At 37.6% G+C, this 20,884-nt stretch overlaps 1 protein-coding gene across 1 annotated transcript; it reads right to left on the bottom strand.

The window, feature by feature from the left end:
- Positions 1-4,324: 4,324 nt before the first annotated feature.
- On the bottom strand, positions 4,325-19,044 carry si:dkey-17m8.1 (C-Jun-amino-terminal kinase-interacting protein 4). The gene is made up of 28 exons (XM_057340653.1): positions 18,929-19,044; positions 16,511-17,040; positions 16,004-16,198; positions 14,789-14,909; positions 14,596-14,666; positions 14,447-14,514; positions 14,222-14,294; positions 13,974-14,128; positions 12,446-12,705; positions 11,419-11,476; positions 11,139-11,291; positions 10,878-10,920; positions 10,538-10,665; positions 10,236-10,289; positions 10,018-10,158; positions 9,313-9,439; positions 8,913-8,996; positions 8,354-8,401; positions 8,065-8,206; positions 7,490-7,532; positions 7,318-7,398; positions 7,162-7,229; positions 6,937-7,085; positions 6,661-6,832; positions 6,176-6,289; positions 5,950-6,048; positions 5,736-5,828; positions 4,325-5,300 (listed from the first exon to the last, which is right to left on the bottom strand). The coding sequence occupies exons 2-28, from the start codon at positions 16,607-16,609 to the stop codon at positions 5,191-5,193; spliced, it is 2,949 nt and encodes a 982-aa protein (XP_057196636.1). The 5' UTR covers positions 16,610-17,040; positions 18,929-19,044; the 3' UTR covers positions 4,325-5,190.
- Positions 19,045-20,884: the final 1,840 nt, after the last annotated feature.

Below are 20,884 nucleotides of genomic sequence, written 5' to 3'. Positions count from 1 at the left end.
TTTCATATTCGAATATTTGAGCTAATAAAAAAACGAATATTCGTTTATTTAAGTTAAATTAATAAAGACGTAATTTTTTACATTTTTCATAATGCACTAATATTATATCCTGCATATAGGTTTTTAATGGTGAAAAGATTAGCAACGTTTTAAAAAAAAATTAATACATAAAAACTGCATTTAAACATGCGCAAAGCGAAATCACAAAAAACCAGACATACAAAACTAAACGAACAAAACACAACGATATATGGTTATCTTGTTTATTTTGTTTTACATGTTCTTGATAAGAAAAACAAACATATAGATCTATTTTATTCTGTGAAAGTCTGTTCAACAAGTCGACGGTTAACAAGCCGACAGCGGAGAAAACGCGCTGCTCGTCTCTAACTCCAGGCAACAAAACCCAGATCTGACAAGAATATCTGGCTTTATTGTTTATAATGTTAATAATAAATGAAGTAAACAGCCTTACCTCCATGCCGACTGTTAATTGATCCTAAAAACAAAGACGGAGCCATTGTAGTGCTTGTTTATTATGTGACCGTCATCTGAGGAAGAATTACTAATCCTGTTGATCACCACGGCATATAAATATTGTTTTCTTTGTCGTTTCATGGTCTGTGTCTGTCTTGTTTAGCTTTGCATTGCATTTGCATAAATAAATCAAATCAACTAAGGTAGCCTAACTATGGAATTGCAGCGCGTTTTAAAACAAACAAACAAAAAACCATCCGTGCGAATTTATTTACAGGCTAATGGTAAAAAGGTACCAGTCTTATGCTAAGGCCAAACTTATTAACATTAGTTGCAGTGAAATGTACATTTTAATGTTTCAAGTTGTTGAAATCAGAATTAGTTAATATATTTCTAACAACCGCTCTGAACAAGTTATGGAAATAAATAAATGAATAATTTAATATTATGTTGGTATTCTTATTCCAACTCATATTTAAGTAATGTTAACTAATTTTGTGGCTCACGTTTTTAAAACATTTTAATATGGTGATGTGAGCCGAGCATAAAATGCGATCCGAGCATCCGGTCTGTAAACTTAAAATATTTAAACTAGCTTGCGATCTGAACAAAGATTTAGGAACATATGTTTTTTTTTATATTTTCTGTATATTATAAATTCATTACAGATGAAGGGAAGAACTCTAGGGTCTTCTGCAGAGGTAACTTAACCCTGTGTTGACGCAGTTTTTATTCTTATGAAAAATGCGAATATTCGAATAGCATTTTTATTCGAATAGTTATTGCGGATCCAGTAATCGAACATTCGTGCACATCGCTAGTTAAGAGCCTCTCTAAAACCAGACAAAGTGAACATGTTGGTTTTCCTCGCACGAAACACTAAGACCTTGACGATTCACTAAATCGGCCCAGTAGTTGTACAACAGCCGAACACTTAAACTACAGGCTAGCCCGATATTCCCTTTTTGTGTTGCGCTTTGAAAAAGGTTGTTTTTATAAATGTAGCCTAATTAATAGTTATATAATATTAATGATAATTTGCTGTTAAAAACGATAAATTATTCAAAGTTTCAAGTGCGTTTATATTGTTACCCTGTTGTTCTTTCTGCAGCTTCTGTGGAGAAAAACCCTCTTTTATGTTGCACTCTGAAAAAAATATGATAAATGGTATATTTGTGGAGGTGTGTTGTTGGGTGCGATTAACCGCCAAACCGCATGATTTGTTTCGTCTTCACCGCGGTAAGAAACAAAAAACTTACCGTCAGCCCTACCTCCAGCAGCAAATAAAAAACAGTAAACTTTCCAATTTAAGCACACAACGCCTTTTTTACAAGCCTGTGATATATTCTAAGGGAGACTACAATAAGAAGAGGGACCATAAATTGTCAAAATCAGTCTCATTTCCATAAATGATGGCCCCAAGCCATGTCAAAGGCAGAACTTTAAACATCTCACTGGCCCACTGTTGAAGGTTTATTTTATCCACGCAGTAGTGCAGTTTTTGTGCAGTTTATGTTACCTATAACCATAATTACAGCATACTATTTAATTTGATACTATTTAATTTGATCTTCAGCGTTCTTCAAGACTTGTGTAAGTTGCATAAACTGCTCAGACTGGTCTTACAAGTTAGTCATAATTTTTTTCTGTTAGACTGGTCCTAACTTATTTACATTTACGCATTTGGCAAAGTCTTTCATCCAAAGCGATTTACAGTACATGCAAGCTATACATCTTATAGTATATCTTTAAATCAGTTACATAAAAAGGCAGATGTCAGGCGGTAACCACTGGCCCTAAGAATCGAACCAGCGACCTTCTGGTCACGAGCCCGAATCGCTAACCATCAGGCCACGACTTATATTTAACACAATGACTACAATAAACACAAATACAATAATATGACATGTGCCAATAACCTAGTAAAACCTTGCAAATGCATACACATTAAACAACAAGTAAAATAATGTTTGATAAGATAAAGATGCTAAAGCTGAGCTTTGCAGAAAAAAACGAAATGCTAAAAACAAAACAATTGCATGTAAACAAATCAAAAGTCACAATGGAGTTAACAATAATATAGTAGTGCGCTGAATAATCTTGCTGTAAGCAATTACATAATTCCCTAGGAATGCAACGTTACAACATGGACAATGATGTACATTTTCAATGATTATTTATTCGGATTATTATTTATCATTTTCAATGATTATATCGGAAAACTCAGTAGCAATAATCGATCGCATCAGAACCATATTAACATCAGAAAGCAGCAATAACATGCACAACATATAATAATGAGATATAAAATGGTTCTGGACTTAAATGTATTGCACAAACACATTACACAAAGCATAACAAACAGCATAAACTAAGATTGACAGCTGATCCTTGCCAGTGCGCAACACAATTAACAGAATGTCAAGGAAACAACACATAAACATTAGTTCCTAGGACAGACGCAGACGTCACGTTCAGTGAGACGAGTGTGTGCTGCAAAGTCAAATTTTTGGACCCTATGGAACGCCATACTGCGGGACCGCAGACGTGACTCCAGTTGGAGGCTCCGCCGCGCGTGTATAAACAAGTCATTAGACTATGCTGTCTCATATCCGAACCGCAGATGGCGTGACTCCAGTTGGAGTTTTCACAGAAATTTCACAGATTCAAATCATTAGGCATTTGTTTGTGAATAGTAAAATACAAGTGTAACTTGTATCACGTTCACGGATGACTGTGCATGCATTTGTTAATCAATTTGAGATTAATTTCATCCCATAGGGGGAAAAGGCAGCCCAGAGAAAAGGGCTGTCATGTGACATCACCTTCGTGACGTAAGTGTGGAGCTCGAGTGGACGCCGGAAAAACAGCGGACGAAACGTGTTATTAAATGCCATGGTCTTAAAAGTTTTGCAAGAAATATAATTTGTGTGACAAAGGTAAGACGACAATATTTGATAGTCCATTTTCTCTTTTATACAGCATTGCTTAATTACAAGGATTTGCCTCATCTAAAACACCTTATCTATAATAGGCCTACCATGCCTCACTGTGTTTATCACATTTACTTAACTATTATCTTGTAGTAAAATCATTCACTTTAAGAGATTTTTGAGTAGTGTTAACAACAAAAGAACATATGTGACGACTGATTAATTCCAACTTTTTGTTTGACATCTTCTCTTTTTGTACCCAACTGCTATTCTCTTCAAAGGGAAAGATTCACAATGTCCAGCACTGAACCTGTCGGATTGACCCACTGTAAATTTGTCCTGGTGTTTGCAGTCCTCATGGATCTCCTTGGTGTTTCCATCCTGTTAATTGGAGTCTTTGTCCCACTTGAGATCCATGGTTGTGACTTTGGCGACCTGTTGGTGTATTCTGGGGCTCTGCTGGTTCTGCTGTCAATGGGGGGCTGGATCATGTGGTACAGTGGAAACATTGAGGGTTTGATATCTGAGATGGAGCCGACAGACAAACACAATGCAGTGGAGCGGCTCGCCCGAACCCTCAGCCGGCGTATACGGAGGCACCACCTCAGCTATAGCTCACCCTGAATGCTGGTCATTCATGCCTGAAGGTTGACAGATGGTTACACAGCTGTTGATTTGGTTGACTGTTTGTGTTAAAGTGAATTATTTGCACTACAAAAACAAAATGTATACAATTGCAGTTATAGACCAGTACCTGTATTATACATTGTGGGGTGAGGTATGAGCTGGGGAAGCTTTTGCACATTGCATTTAGGATCAAATGGAGTGTGTGTGTGTGTGTGTGTGTGTGTGTAAAACATCTGTTTTTATCTCTTGAGAGATTCACTGATAAATATTTCCTTGTTTAAAATAAGACATGCCTCTTTGGTGCTTTATTTAGGAATACTGAAACACTTGACCAAAACTCATCACATAGTATAATATAGAGAAATATCTATATAATAGAGAAACTATATATATTTACAAATGTACACATGTCATATCACAATAGCAAACGCATTAGATTTTCCAGTTAGGATGGTTTTGTCCTGTCTCACTTACATAGGTAAAGCCACATGTTCCCTCACTCACAAAATACTGCATCATAGGCAAATCCGCTTAACAGAACCCTCAATTATACAACAAATAACTTAGGAAACAACAAACAATAAAATGGAAAATAAAATATTACCATAATATTGTAATACATTGTTCTCAAACAAAACAATAAACGGGAGAGATCTGTATATAGCCATTTTATAGGCCATCTCAAAATGCAAGTAGCGTGTCAGTCTTCGTCAGTTTCCTGTCATGACAACAGGCTGCCACAAGAGATTCTGAGACTGGATGTTTGTGTATGTAGTGAAAATACTGCCGGTCTAAATACGTCACTCTCCATTTAATAAAAATAAAGCTTTGCATCACTGTCACAATTGTCTCCTGTTCCAGTATTTAGGATGACTGTGCAACAAAAGAAAAGAAAACACTCGCCAGATCGCAGCAAGATTTGGAAACACAATAAGACACGCTGGAGTGAAGCCATTCTACAGGTCATAAAAAAGGACACAGCAAAAGTTCACTGCAAAACAAGTCAAAAAACGTTGATTGTTTCTGTGTCCCTGAATACATTTATAAGCACCAATAAGACAAGAACAGTAATCCATTGTATATAGTGTTCATTCACATCCTCACAAAGGTAAAAGAAAGAGTTTGGGTGACAAAAAGGGCCTCTAAAGTGTTTTTAAAGAGCGGAGCTGGGAACGGAGGGGGTGGGGCTCTGCCAAATAATCATGTGGCTTCGCTCGGATCTCTGTGGGACACACTCGCTGGGACCATCACTACCATCATCTCCTAAAGAGGAAAAAACATGAAATTATTTTACAGTACAAAAGCTTAAATCTTATGTCATTTTTAAAGGAACCTTATCAAATTGATGAATATTAATGAAGAGTTTGGTTCCAAAATGAGATAACTCTGTTTTTACAATTTTTCAGAAATCATGTTTTTTATTGTGCATTCCAATTAATATCAATCAAACTGCAGTTGGTTTGTTTTGATTTAAGCCATAATAACTCAAAAAAATACAGCTAACTAATAAAATAAAACACAATAAAAACATAATAACATAATAAAAAACATGATTTTTGAAAAAATGTTCAAAACGGAGTTATCTCATTTTGGAACCAAACTCTTCATTTATAGCATCAATATATTAACTATGTAAAGTCACTCATTGAGTCCTAAAGAATAAGGTTTACTATCCAGGCACAACCGGTAAACTCTCACCAATTCGGAAATTAATGTATCCTTCCCCTCCACTGAGAATGAGCTGAGAGGTAGTAACAGCGCCATCTGTTGAATCTGAAGAATTGCTGCAACCTGCATTAATAAAGGATGCCGAGACAAAAAGAGAGAAAAGCAGAGAGATGGTTAATTGTAAAGAATTACTCATAACACTGTTGTTAAATATACTAACTAAAGTAAATAATGTGTTTCGAACCTGGTGCAGAAATAATGAATTTAACTGCTTGACGGTGGCCATGAAAACACAACTGAGCCAAAGCCAGAGAGCAGTACGGTATAGAGCAGGACTCTGAACCTGCAAAAACAAAACAATGCAAATTTAAAAGCACAGTAAAAGCATCACAACTGAAAGCAAATAAAAAAATTATAATACTCATTTATTTCTTTATTCTACTTACAACAACAACAACAACAACACTCACTTAGTGATAAGGGGATTGAGAAAATAGCGCCACTTCCTGTGCCCACCCACAGTCGTCCACTGACCACAGATAAAGCTGTGATCTGAAGAGTAGAGAGAGACAGGTACGCAGACCCTGACAAAAGAAATAACAACCAAGTGAAATAACGCAAGATCAAATATAATATCGATATTCTGTCGTACAGATTCACGTTTCATTAATTAAAGCAATAAGCCCCAAGAAGCAGTGGGTTACGTGCCTAAAACCCCCTTAGCTGTTATAAAATGCACTGTAACCCACTGCTTCGCGCGGCTTATTGCTTTTATAAAATGGTTATTCCAAACGCATAGCAAGGTTTCATAAAATAAATAAAATTATATTTAGCTATTTAATGTGGTCAGCCGTTATAAATCGGGATATTTTATAAAGGTGTAGAACTCTGCTCAACCAATCAGAATCAGGGACCAGAACTGACCATTTTATAATAGCTAAACAGTCTATCTTACCTAAAGCTTTAGTCACCATGAACGATAAATCAACTTCCTGTAATGGCCGACCGGTCGTCCAATCAAAAAGCCTAAGGATGGGATCCAAACGGCAGGAAGCCCAAACTCCACTTCCTGCTGCGCACAGGAAACGCACCTGCTGCTCACTTCGCTCTGAAACCGTGAACGATTTCTAAGAGGAACACAGAATGGAAAACGATCTCAGGGGTTGAAAATAATTACGTTGAAAATAATGTTTTCAACGTAAGTACAAGATAATCCACAGCTGAGACTAACCTCTATTTTCCGTTTTTTTACATTGATCATGTAAACTTTATTCCAGTATCCCACCCAAAGGCACCCCTCTTTAACCAGGCAACAGCGTACTGGCTGCAACGGCGGTGTACCCATCGAAAGCTCTTCTTGAGTCTGGAGATTCCAGATACCTAAAAAACATACTTAAAATCATACATCTGAGTTATAGTTTACACACATTAACAGATAAAACCCCATAACACAAACCTGAGTTGTGAGTGAAGAATACAAGAGTCCCATTGGCTAACCCTGCAACCACCTCACCCTGAGAATACCTGTACACAGAAGATATTCAACAAACTTCTGGCCACTTTTGTGGATTTATCAACGTAATGGAGACGTTGAGAACAAAAGAAAGTTTACGTCAAGGAGTGCACCCCTTCGGAAAGACAGACAGACTGCAAACAGAGGCGACGTGAGATGGATGCTGAATGGATCAGCACACTGCAAGAGAGGAGCACATTTGTTTAAAACTCTAAATATGAGCAATGTGCATGATATTGCAAAAACAAATGTAAATATGTCATGCCCTCACCTTCCATCTTGTGTTCCAATCCACACGGTTCCGGCAGTATCACCTGACAAGCAATAAAATATTGAAACACCACCAGACAACTCTGAGACAAAGCATGAATGTATACAACCTTAAAGGGACAGCTCACCCAAAAGTGAAAATTCTGTCATTATTTTCTCACCCTCTTGTCATTTCAAACCTGTGTGACTTTCTTTCTTCCGCAGAAAACAAAAGAAGATATTTTAAAGAAAGTTGATAACCAAACAGCAGCGGGACCCATTCACTTCTATTGTATGAACGCAAAACCAGTGCAAGTCAATGGGTGCCGGTAACAACATTATTCAAAATATCTTCTTTTGTGTTCTGCAAAAGAAAGAAAGTCATTCAGGTTTGAAATGTCAAGAGGGTGAGTAAATGATGACAGAATTTTCATTTTTGGGTGCACTATCACTTTAACGGTAGCTGAAATGACTAGGATGTAAATGGATGTTATGAAAGGTACAAAAATGCATCAAAGCATCATGAAGAAACAACTAAACTACACATATGAACTTTCTTTTTTTATCAATCTACCAAGCTGCAGTGCTCAGACTGACCAATAGAGGGCACAGCACAGATGCATAAGGCAGGGGAGATGGGTGGAAGGCTGAACTGATCCAGAATGGTATTGGAGCGTGCTGGGTCGATCACTGTGACATCACTTCTGGAAGCAGGTCCGGTGATGGCCCACACAGAGCACTGAGGATGGGAGGTGGAGTGTGAAATGAGACGACAAACACATGGCATAGAATTTAGATGGAAATGTCAATTTTATGAAGGATCTGCTCTGCAAGTTAAGAGTCAGAGGTTAAAAACTGACAGCGACTGACGCATAGCCTTCCCTACCGTCTGATCTCCTGACATGTCTGGAGGTACTGCGATGGCACATGTGAGCTGTAAAAAAGATTAATTGTTTATATAAATCATAAATCCTGAGATTTCTAAATCCTTGACCCGTGTTCCCGACACATAGCAGAAGAATGACTCACTTCCCTTTTACTTCAAATCTTTATTTACATCAACTTAATTTATATAACTGTGACTGTGTGGGCTTATAATTGTTATATTACGAACAACACTATTTATACGACCTTAAAAATAACAAAGCTAATTCCTAAATGTGATCCACTGATGACACAGCAGTTTTAAAATGACAAATAAGCTTGTGGTTTAGAGTAACTGCACTGACAAATTCAGACAGTGACTCATTCAGATTCTAATTTTATGATATTTGTTTTCCTTGTTATTTGTTTGGATATTGTTTGTTTGTGTTTGCATGTGGCCAGACAAAAAAATAAGGAGTTCATGGGAGTTTTAACTCATCACTACTGCACACATACAGTAAACTGTAACTAAAAATGAAACAAAATTTGATGACTAATGGTTGATTTCCAGGGTCTCACACCTTGGCTGTAGCATCTCTCTGATCCAGCAGTCTCAGGTGGATGAGGACGGGCACATCTTTAGGTTCGGGAGAAGGGTCACAGTCCTGCTCAACACACACACATTTGTTACACATGGTGGGGACTTTCCATAGACATAAAGACTTTTGCACTGTGGCAAAATAGCATTTTTACTTTTTCACATAAGTATCATTTAGTTTGTTTAACAGTGTAGGTGGTTGGTGTAGTGTTGTTTAGCTGGAGTAACGCAGTGCGAATTAGTGCACATACAATATACACATCATGGAAAGTGTGCAGATTTTTGTGAAAGAACTATGAGACAAATCTCTGTTTCTGACACACATGTGGCTCACAGGCTAACCATCTACTGTATATATCCAGGTAAGGGGGCGGGATGTTTACCTTTATGTTTGTAACAGCGAGAGGCATGCTCCAGCCGTGGAGCTGTTTTTTACCCAGAGTTCCCCACACGTGAGAACGGATCTCCCTATACAGCTCTCTCTTGCGTAATCTGGGAGATGGAGAGCTCCTGAGCGACAAAGAGATGAGGTGAGAATCATTTGAATAACTTAATAGCAGAATTACATACAAAATAAAAAACAATCCATTTTTTTATTTCAAATGAACATAGCCCCTGTGCACCTGTATAATAAGTCTTACTGTTGTCCCTGTTTTCTAATTGATATAATGCATTGGTATTCTTTACTTAGCCCTGCTATGCAACTCCCTAAAATATAATCCTTGTTATTTGTTCGTGAGTGCTATTAGTGATACTACCAATATATACTGTATAATATAATGTTTATATTACAAATTAAAGGTCCAGCGTATGCAATTTAGCGGCCTCTAGCGGTGAGGTTGCGAATTGCAACCAACAGCTCACTCCATGTTTCTCCAAGGAGACTGTTCTTTAGAACAGTTTGTCCATTTAGGGCTACTGTAGAAACAACATGGTGAATTTCATGTTAGGGGACCCGTGGTGTATGTAGATAGAAATAGCTCATTCTAAAGTAATAAAAACATAACGCTTCATTATGTAAGGCCTTTATACACCTCTAAAGACATTGTTATGTATATTATATGCATTTCTGTCAATAGATTACTCACTCTGCTTGGGTCTGTCTCATGGAGTGTTGCTGTGGAGAATCCACTGGTGTTTGTTGTGAACCTGTTGTGGGGGAGGCGGTTAACGCTAAAGCTGTGGCTGGAACTAACGGACCCTTAGTTAGCCCCAGAAAACGATTAAACCTGCAGGAAAAAAAAAAGAGTCAGAGCAGGAAGTACATGTATAAAGTGACTCTTAGGGACCGGTTATATACCCTCACCTGCTCCAGACACTTCCCTTTCCTTCAACATGGATGCGTTCTTCTTTATTAACTCTAACGGAGGACAAAAACACAGATGAGCATATAAACTACGAATTCCAATCGTTATAGCGCCTCTTTTCTCAAGCTATGCCATTTCATTCATGTCTATAGAATGAAAGGTGCTGAATGAACTATATAACCTGAACTATAAGCAAATAGCACTAATGATAAAGTAAATGTAAACCGATTCTCAGTGAATTGTTCTGAATTACAGGTTGGAACAAAGAGACAAGAAATTGCATTCTGGGAGATTAACGGACTTCAGAGCCTGAGAGCGCCGCACAGCTTCTTGTAATTCGAAGAGACGCTCTTTGTACTGATTCTTCTCCATGACGACTCGAGCCATTTCGGAACGTGAGAAGCGACGGAGGGAGGTGGGCACAGACACCTACAGAGAACATCTGGGATTAGTATGAGAATTAATGTTTATATGACAGATTATTATCCAGAAAGAGCTATTATGACCATTTGCAAGCCAATGAAGGTACAGTTTTCAATAGAAAGTGGGGAACGCATTTCTGAAATATTCCTGAAAATGTGCATGGCAACTGAAATCTATCACACAGACAGTGTGAAAAAAGAAAAGAGAGAGGGACTTACATCAGGGTCCTCTGTCTGGACTGTGTCCAGCTCCTTTCGTAGTCTGAAACATAACAATTCTGTTAGTAACTTCCATTTGTTAGCAAATGTACTGCATGTTATGACAATTCATTATAAAGATTATTTGTGCATTTAGATGAAATATAAAAATTAAATTACTAAAATGGTTCAATTGTAGTATTATTGGTATTTGGTTTTACTGAATGTACATATGGATCAGCTGGCACGAAACAAGAATCAGTCAGGGGTAGTTCGAGTTACCGTTTGGTTTCCTCCTCCATCTCTTTGGTTTTTCCTTCCAGTCGGGTGATGGTTTCACGACAGGAAGCAAGTTCCAAATTCAGGGCAGACCTCTCATTGGTCAGCTCTTCAACTCTGGAAATCAGGGCCTTGCGAGCAGCATCCACCATTTCACTAACACAAAACAATAATGGCATAGGGTCAGAGACAAAGAGAGATCAGAAATAAAGCTGCTGTGCTCATAAAGTCTCGATCATGGCTTATATCTGTAACAGCCTTAAAAAAAGATTTCAGATCTTACTGGGTGCGTTTAAGTTCCTCGTATTGGGAAAGAATCTGCTCAAACTGGTCTGTGCTATCTGCAAACAATAGAAAAACAAGCTTTAAAGAACACAAATGCATTACACCCTTAAACAGTCAAACAGCTCATTTATTGCACAACCCTGAATAATATGTGCCGGTCATAATGAGACTGCTTAAAAAAAAGCTGAAGCAAATGCAAGTGAGTGATTATGTACTTTCAGCTGGTTATTATTGCAAAATAAAGCCAGACGTGGCAATTACGACATGACACACTTTTCCATGTTAATCCACTGTCGCATGGCACATTGAGTATTATGTGCCACAGCGTCACGTCCGGTTAGGACACAGTAGTGTAATAAGTGAAGTTACCACAAAATCGGAACTACAGTATGACACTAAGTTACGGAGTACTACTGTAAAAATAAAAACCTTTTGAAAAGCCCTATTCGCACGGGATTATTATTACCTGGGGACCTCTAGTCATATGTAATAATAACAGAGGTTGATGTGATCTTAATCCCGTGCGAATCGGTTTTATCCACCGTTTGCGAATAATGGAGTCTGTGTTAAAGTGCTATTATTTCGGGTGCGGGATCATATCCGTACCTGCCAACACTGCTGTTTTGCCTGGGAGTCTCCCGTTTTGTTATTTCTCATGGCGAACCGGACAGAAGATCCCCGAACGCGATCGCGAGTCTCAAATGCTGACAGGTATGGTCAAATATCATTATACACCATACAACTATATATATATATATATATAAACTATACGCAAAGCCTTGCCATCATATCCGTGAAATAAGTCCGTAAATTTTAGTAAAATCACAGGCTTCACTTATCCCATGCGAATGTGTCACATGAAATACAGATGTGGGAAGGTCATTTCTAAATCACACGAGGTCCCCAGATAATACTAATCCTGTGCGAATAGAGCTAAGGATCATTAAAACTGACGTTAATTTTTCTTCCCTCTTTTTAATCTTAAATGTTCTTTTTCACACTCACACACTATGTACACAACATACCTCTGACACTGGCCCCCTGGTCCACACTTTCCACATATTCCCGGCTGAGTTCAGATAACTCAGAATATAAAGAGTCAGTGTTCCTCAAGTTCCAGTCTAAGATACCCGTGTCATCATCTGCAACTTTCTCCTCTTCTGTTATTTCATCTTTCACCGTCTGATCATCGTTCGCCTCTTTTTCCTTCACCTGGACCTGACTGATCTCCTCAAACAAACTTGAGCTGGATTCAGAACTTATTGTCTTGGAACAAACAGGGGAGCTGGAAAAAAAAGTGCAAGTTGTTTAAAGCGGTCATATGACACGGCTAAAACGAATATTATTGTTTGTTTTAGATGTAATGCAATGTGTATACACGATTTAAGGTTAAAAACGCTGTATTTTCCACATACCGTGCATGTTTGTATCTCATCTTTGCCCCGCACCTCTGAAAAGCGGGGTGTGCTATGATTGGCCAGTTAAACAGTGCGTATTGGTCGAATACTGCAAGCGTCTGAGGGAAATGTAACGCTTCTTACCATATTTGGAACATTAGGTTCCAAAGCAATTGTGCTGACAGGTACGCCCACCTTACTTGCGTATACATTTGGGCGGTCTTAGTCAAATTTTTTAGATAGAATGCATCTTTTGTTCCGACACTTTAATTTTTGCAATTTTGCGTGTCTAATACATGCATGGGCAATTTATAACACACCAAAGACAAAGAAAAACACGTATTCGCGCCATATGACCGCATTAAATTGAAATAATTCATTATGGCCAAGAAAAAAATTCAACAAAGCACTGGAAAAGTCCTACGGGGAAAACATTTTTATCATAAAAGATAACAGACTGTTAAGTAGTGGTATAGTAATGCCCAGCAAGTTACCTGCTTGGACACAAATCTAGCTAAAGAGTAGGACAAGCGAAATGGAAATCAGGTGTAATCCTCTGAAAATGCAAACCAGAGTAACATACCATTTCTTCTCACCTAAACAGGCAAACACCCTGTCTACACCAGATGCACGCAATGCGACACGAAAAATGCCTTGTTCTTAATGGGTTTGTTGCGTTGTGCCGCATTCAGAGTGGACAACATTTAAAGGACCAGTTAGTAAAATCTAGCAGCATCCCTTTCGAAGCACTACAGAAGCTGACACAACATGGCGAATTACATGCAAGGGACCTGCGGTGTATGTAAATAGGGTAGTAAAAACAACGCTTCATTAGGTAAGGTCTTTATACCTCTGAAGACATAGTTATGTTTATTATATTGCATTTCTGTCAATAGATCCTCCAAACAATTACACACTGGTCCTTTAAAATGATAATGGGTTCTAATGGGTCTTCTTGTCTTTTGTCGTGTTGCGTCGTGTCGGTGTAGACAGGGTGTTAGCCACTAAAGACTGATACTTAACCAGCCAGTAGACATGCGTCTTATGAACTTGGAGCCTGATGTATAAAACAATACTGCATCTCAACAGTTGGTGAGCGTGACAATGAATTACAGTCACTCTGATCTAGATCATTATTCTTTCTAAATAACCGCACCTTGTTTCAACAAGTCCCTTCAAATAGGCCAGCTCAGGGGTGGAGCTTATGATGTCACTGATGAATATCTGATCTGTGTTATGGTTAGCCTCAGTGTCAGTAACTTTGCTGTTGGAAACCATCATTTCTATGACCCCGCCATCTTTTGGACCATGCTGTTTAAAAGAAGAGATGGATTTGTGAATATGTAGATCTTTTATATAACGAATGTACAAACGCAAATATAAAAGAGATATTTCTGAATTCACCTCTTCGACAATGGTTGTTTCCGTTTGACCTTCAGTAGAAACAGCATCTGTGTATCTGCCGTGGCCATGATTCCTGCAAACACATGACACCACTGTTATCTTCACAGACTAAATATGTGAAGAGTTTTGAATAACTTATTACAAGTCACATTAGAACAGATGTTGAATTGTGGCATTTCAGGACAAGACAGGTTACTTCTAAACAACGAAGAGCGCTCGTGTCACCTGAACGCAGGGGCTTCGCTCTCCCATTCTTTTCTCTTGTCTAGCAACTCTCGGTGAGACAGTACTAACTGCATGTAAAAGAGGAAAAACTGGATTTTAATTGGGAGACATTTACAGTAACCAACACACAATCAAAAACAGAAACGGACCTTGTTATGTGTGTGTTTCAGTGAGTTGAGTTCTCGTGTCAGATTTGCTTTCTGCTCTTCCAGAGCTACCACTGAAATAAACAGAACACAAACACAAAACGCATACAAATACAGCATCAACACATGTTTGATCTTTAAAATGAATCTTTGAATTAACATGGATTGACACAGAAGGCAGATTGGAGAGACTTACATTGGTCAGCTTGCTCTCTGGCTTTCTTCTCCAGCTCTCTCTCGCGCTTTTCTCTCTCCTTTTCTCTTGCACGCATTGCCCTCCTCTCCTGCTCAAACTGGTCGTCCAATTCCAAATAGCGCTGTTGGGATATAAAAACAACCTCAAATATAAAACTGCTTATGAAAGCATTTAACACTATAATGTTTGTTTATAAACCGTTTACATTATATACACATCGTTTTAAGTTCAAGTGTGTCATTTCTGCTGCAGTACTGTTACCAAACAAAACTGCAAAAATGATTGCTTTGCTAAACCTTTACTTTTGTTTTCTATTGGTTGAAAGAACAGATAATTCCATCACCTATTCACAACCCTTTCTGCAAGTGTTGCTTTGTCATGCAGGTCATCATGTGTGTGTATCTTATATTATATTGCACAGTGTTAACACATTTTTTGTGAAAGCAAAGGGCTGTCTTCATATGAAGCTGGGATAAGGGAAACTATTTTAACATAAAAATTGTTTAAAAGTTAGCTTTAAATGTTATTTTTTATGTTAATGCTATAATCCATAACCTTTTTTGTAAAAAAAAAATTCAGTTATTGAGCAAGTACATAAACAATCAGTGTTGAAAACTGTCTTCTAACCTTACCATAATTCACAACCTTAAGCTTAAAATGATGTTTTACAAAGTCCGTTTAGGGAAGTCGTGCCACTCGGCACGACTTCCCTAATTAATAATTAATCCCAATTAAATCTTTGCAACGCGCCTCCGGGCAGTTATTACGTAATTCAAACAAGACGTGAATGGGAATTCTGATATTTCTACAATCGCCGGCTAAAATCCCAATTAAACAACATATTTAAAAACAACACCAAATTGCGCTTGAAAACATCATTTTTCATGTTGCTTTAGATACTACGCATGCGCAAAGCTTCGCTAGGGCGGCCATGTTGAGCGTTGCGTTCCTCCCCATTCATTTCAATGGCAGTGACGCATCTTGTTAATATTAATATCTTCGTGTTTTATCATTTGTTTTATACAGTTTGAGTTGGATATTGCGGGAACTGTTATTTTTAAAACAATTGACATAAAGGTAAGTACACACAGTAACCTGCGATTTTATGTTTCAAACAGAGATGGTATGAGAGAGGTAAATGTTACAGACTTAACCTATAAATTTAAAAAACATGTTTCAAATTCATAAAACGACTATTCACAAAATTTCTCTCACCTCCTGGCTCTCCCTCCTCAGTGCCTTCTCGCTCTGATATCTCTCCAGCAGTTCCTCCATCTCTCCTTTCTCTTTTTGTGCCTCCTCCTCTCTCTCTCTCAGCTGAGCCCTGGAGCTCGCCAGCCCCTCCAGAACCCACACCAGAATGGGCAGCAGGGAGTCCACCACACCGGCACCATGAGTCTCCACCACCAACTACAAAATAAAAAACACTTCAGAAACGTAAACATTGATCAGGCTGTTTGAATTCACTCAAAGCCCAAATATTTGATGACAGTGATTCCTGTACTGTGGTGTTGCCCATCACAATGCTCTTATCTTAAAGGGCAGCTGCACCCACAGGAAAAGCAGTTCTCATGACAAATACTTTGCTTCACTTCCCTTCTGAAAGTCAGTTTCTGAACTTCAATATGTCGGTACAGTATGTTTGCGTAAGTGGCCATTTTTTTTAGGTTTAAATATGTTTGATTGGTTGTTGTATAAAAATAGACACTCTTGATGAGTTACCTGTAGTTCTGAGTATAGCTTCCCCGCCTCCTCGCTCACAATATCTGGATCCAGCTCCAGTTCTCCAACTCCACAGAGAGTACTTTCACTGTAATCCATCTTTGCACACCTCCAGTATTCTGTCTGGCTTATTTAATATCACTATGATCTGAATCAAATCCGCCTGCCTAGATTTCTAAACTTTGCTGCTTGACCTAACACTGTTCTTTTTCCCTTCTTATCAAAGTTTACACTACCTCAAACTGGTTTCAGTGTGCAGCAAGGCAAAAGTGAAAACACTATGGTAAGTTTGTTAGTGACTCTGTGTGTGTCTACTAATAACATCTCTTCCTCATACTGCTCTCATAAATAGCTTCCTGAGAAACAAAACTATGTTCTTATGCTGTACAATATTTCCAGTTGATTCTTCCTCGTCCATGCTTGTTTTCGTCTGACTCATAGCTAAAAAGGTGAATAACAGTCATCAGACAAGGGGTTAGCAGGCAGAGAAGCAGGTCTTGTTAATGTCTGGAGGTGTTTTGGTGTCCATTCTGGGCAAAAAAGAAAAGGATGACACATCATGCAGTGGGACATGCAACAGGTCATCTAAACTATTTTAAACAGCACATTGTTTATAATTATAATGCATACACTTCCAATGGAGAGGATCAGAGGTGACGTATTTTTTTAGACTAACCCTTAAGTAAGTGCCGCGCTGGTTCCCTCGTCATGCATTTTTCCCATAGACTTTTGGAATTGGAAGATCGCAAAAAATAAGCTCCGTGATTAACAAAGGTTTATGATGTTTACACGTTTTGTCTATCAAGATACTCTTTACAAATGAACACAACATTTGTTACTTTTGAAGCCAAAATACAATCGGAAGAAGTAAAAAGCTAACACGATGCTATAAACAGACAGTGTTGGGTAAGTTACTCTGAAAAAGTAATTAATTACTAGTTACTAATTTGCATTTTCAATAGTGTAATTAGATTACTGTACAAATTACTCTCTCCAAAAAGTATTTAATTACTTATTACTAATTACTTTCTATATCCTACATCAACCTTGATTAGAATTGATTCAAGGATAGACGTGAAACGGCTTATTTAATTCATTCAAATAAATAATAAATAACGACATAAATTATTCTTATTAACCAACCAAAGTATTCAAATGTGAGAAGGATACATTACAGCATACATTTTAAAGTTAGACTTATAATTTTGATGTCATTTCTACTATTGAATATATTACACAGTATTTAGTTTAATTACATAAGAAGTAACTGTAATTAAATTACAGTAAAAACAAGAGTAATCCCTTACTTCACCTTTTCAAGGGAAAAGTAATTAAATTACAGTAACTAATTACTTAGTAACTAGTTACACCCAACACTGTAAACAGACTACACTTAAGGTCGCTCGATATCAACGTCGCCCTCACCAAGCCTTCGACAACTCTTTTAAACTTTATTAAAGCTGCCATAACACACGTAGTTTGTGCTTTATAAGTCTGGATATGACTTTCTTTCTTCCGCAGAACACAAAAGAAGACATTTTGAAGAAAGTCGGTAACCGAACAGCACCTGCACCCATTCACTTCTATTGTATGGACACAAAACCAGTGCCAGTTAGCAACATTCTTCAAAATATCTTCTTTTGTGTTCTGCGTAAGAAAAAAAGGCATACAGATTTGAAATGACAAGAGGGTGAATAAATGTTGACGGAATTTTCATTTTTGGGTAAACTATCACTTTAGGAGCCAAACATACTTTATATAAATTTCATAGATTTGTTAAAATATTTGCACTATTTCCCATTTAACTGAATAAAACCAAAAAAATTGGGTAATTAGGAATGCTGAAAAACATTGATTACAATGACAGGAAAAAAATCACTTGAATCCATTTCCATGTTATTGTTTAACTACTACAAAATGTGTCATTTATTAACAAAAGTGTATAATATGTTTAGGTTTAAATCGAGGGTAAATAACGGACTTTACTTTAATAAATATTAACATTTAACTTGTGTATATGTTTAATCTTAATATTGATAACTGTATTACTACAACCGTGTTGTCACTGTTTGCCAAGACTGTGTAGTGCACTTCGAGTTCAATCAAAAAAGAAAACAGCGAACAAGCCCAGTGGAATGATCGCCCATCTAAAACAAGAACTGTCATCCATTTGTGATAGTGAATGACAGAACGATCACGTCCCAAAAAGACACCAACTTTTCTCAAACCCTAAGAAGCACTGGTGCATTAAAAGAAACTAAGAAACACGCTGTCTATCGAACAAAAAGTCAAGTCTTCTCGTGACGTCGGAAAACACCTTGAACGCTTTCTGCCTTCGCCTGCATGACACTTGGCCTTTACACTTGGTATATTTCACCACGAAATGATTATGCAGCGTAGTTATTTTCATCAACTCACCTTTACACACTATTGCTCGAATACCATGTCTGTGAGTTCATGCAGATGAAATTACAGTCCTTCGCTTTAGAAACGATATCACTTACTCTAAACCAGGTTAAACAAGAGGGCGTGGCTAGAACGTAAGCAGCTTGAGTGACGCAGAGTTTAGACCTATCGAAGAGAACAACCGCAAGTGTGATCCAATCAGAATACAGAAAGCATAGAAAATGGGCGGTGCTTCTCGCAGGGAAATAAACTTTCCTGAAACTTGAACATTGACACGTGACGATAACGCTCAAAGTCGTCATGTGACTTCAGGCGCAAATCGTACCTGGTAAAACGCTTCGCATTGCAGTGTCTGGGGGGGTTGAAGAAAATCAAAGGTTGTAAGGCTTTATTTATGCGTCTTCACAGATTTTACGTTTTGTTTGATTTCTTCCAAACTATGCCCAAAGTAATGACCAATACGCTCTCAGATTTCGCCATATGAAGCAGAGAGAAGATTTTGTCCGTTTATAGTTTGAGTTTATCCAGTTTGAGTTTTTCCAAGTTTGCATTCACACGTTGCTTTTACATGTTGTCAGTCTATCTATGTACTGTATTGAATATATGCTTTTAGTTCATTGACATCCTTTGCATGCACATTAAATCTGCTTTATTAACGTTACGTGTACTACAGGGAAACCCTATAATTTCCTAAAAAATGCAATGGTTCATGATTTGGGGGTCCGGGGCTAATTTAGTCAAATTGGATAAGACAGTATCTGGGTAATCATGTAAGTACTGTTGTCTGTCAGTTTCAAGCACCTAGTTCAACCCCCCCCAACAAAAGATTAACTTTATTGCAAAAATAAATTTCCAATATCATCACATACTATGATCTTTTATATATATATATACGCTTTACATACATTTTCTTGTCAAATGACCTCAAAACAGTTGTAGCAGCATTTTTCTGAATGAGTTATTTGTGTTGTTACATTTTCAAATGAGAAGTCATAGTAACATTCTCAATTTCCCAATTTGACAAACAGGTAGTTGACAGTCGAGCATGTTTGTATTTGTGTTACTGTAAAAAAGCTAACAAAATCAATGCAAATTTTACTTCATGAAGGCACATGACAAGGACATTAACATTGGTAAATACAGTATGATGAGTGTTGCTTCAGGGAAATTGATCTTAATGGAATCATGTAAAAGGCCTAATGGAAGTACACTTTAATGTTACAAAAAATGCCACATATTTGGCATTTTGTTCCATTTTGACCATTTCGGCTATACAAGTGAACAGTGAAGTTTCAGTAAATCACATGGGTTACACAAAATACATTTAGATCCAAATAGTGACAACATTGATTAATTTGACCGTAATATAGAATTTTTGCTTAAATAAAAAATATAAAGACATCAAAGTTTCATGAAATTATAATAATGTGTTTCATAGTGACTGTAATGCAACACCGCAAAACAATGGTGGCAGGTTTGGAGTTTTAAAGAAAAGGTATCACTTAAAGTGTACTGTTTTGATATAGATCTCAGTCTAAGAGATGGGTTTTAAGTTTTAAGAGATGGGATTTAAGTTTTAACTACTTAAAACCCATCTCTTCTGTGAATACTTGACAGACAAATGAGAAAAAAAACCTCTCTCTTTCTCTCAACAGGCATTGTTCTGGCTTGTGTTGAAACTAACTTGGTATTAGCACCTATTGTATTATTGCTCCTGTAAGACATATCGCTTTATTGCTCCCTGAACTCTCTGCAAGTCGCTTTGGCTAAAAGCGTCTGCTAAATGACTAAATGTAAATGTAAGTTAAGATCTTAAAGATGTACAATATAGTAAGAATTAAATTGTCCTATAAAGTTTAACTATTTTTACAGACAGTGCACTAGCCATCTATTCAGAATGTACGCTGCCTGTGTCCCATGGCGCTGGGATAGGCTCCAGCCCTTTCGTGACCCTGCAGAAGACAAGCG

This window comes from Triplophysa rosa, linkage group LG8, assembly GCF_024868665.1.
Source record: "Triplophysa rosa linkage group LG8, Trosa_1v2, whole genome shotgun sequence".
Classification (NCBI taxonomy): domain Eukaryota; kingdom Metazoa; phylum Chordata; class Actinopteri; order Cypriniformes; family Nemacheilidae; genus Triplophysa; species Triplophysa rosa.
This window is presented reverse-complemented; position numbering and strand designations above follow the sequence as displayed.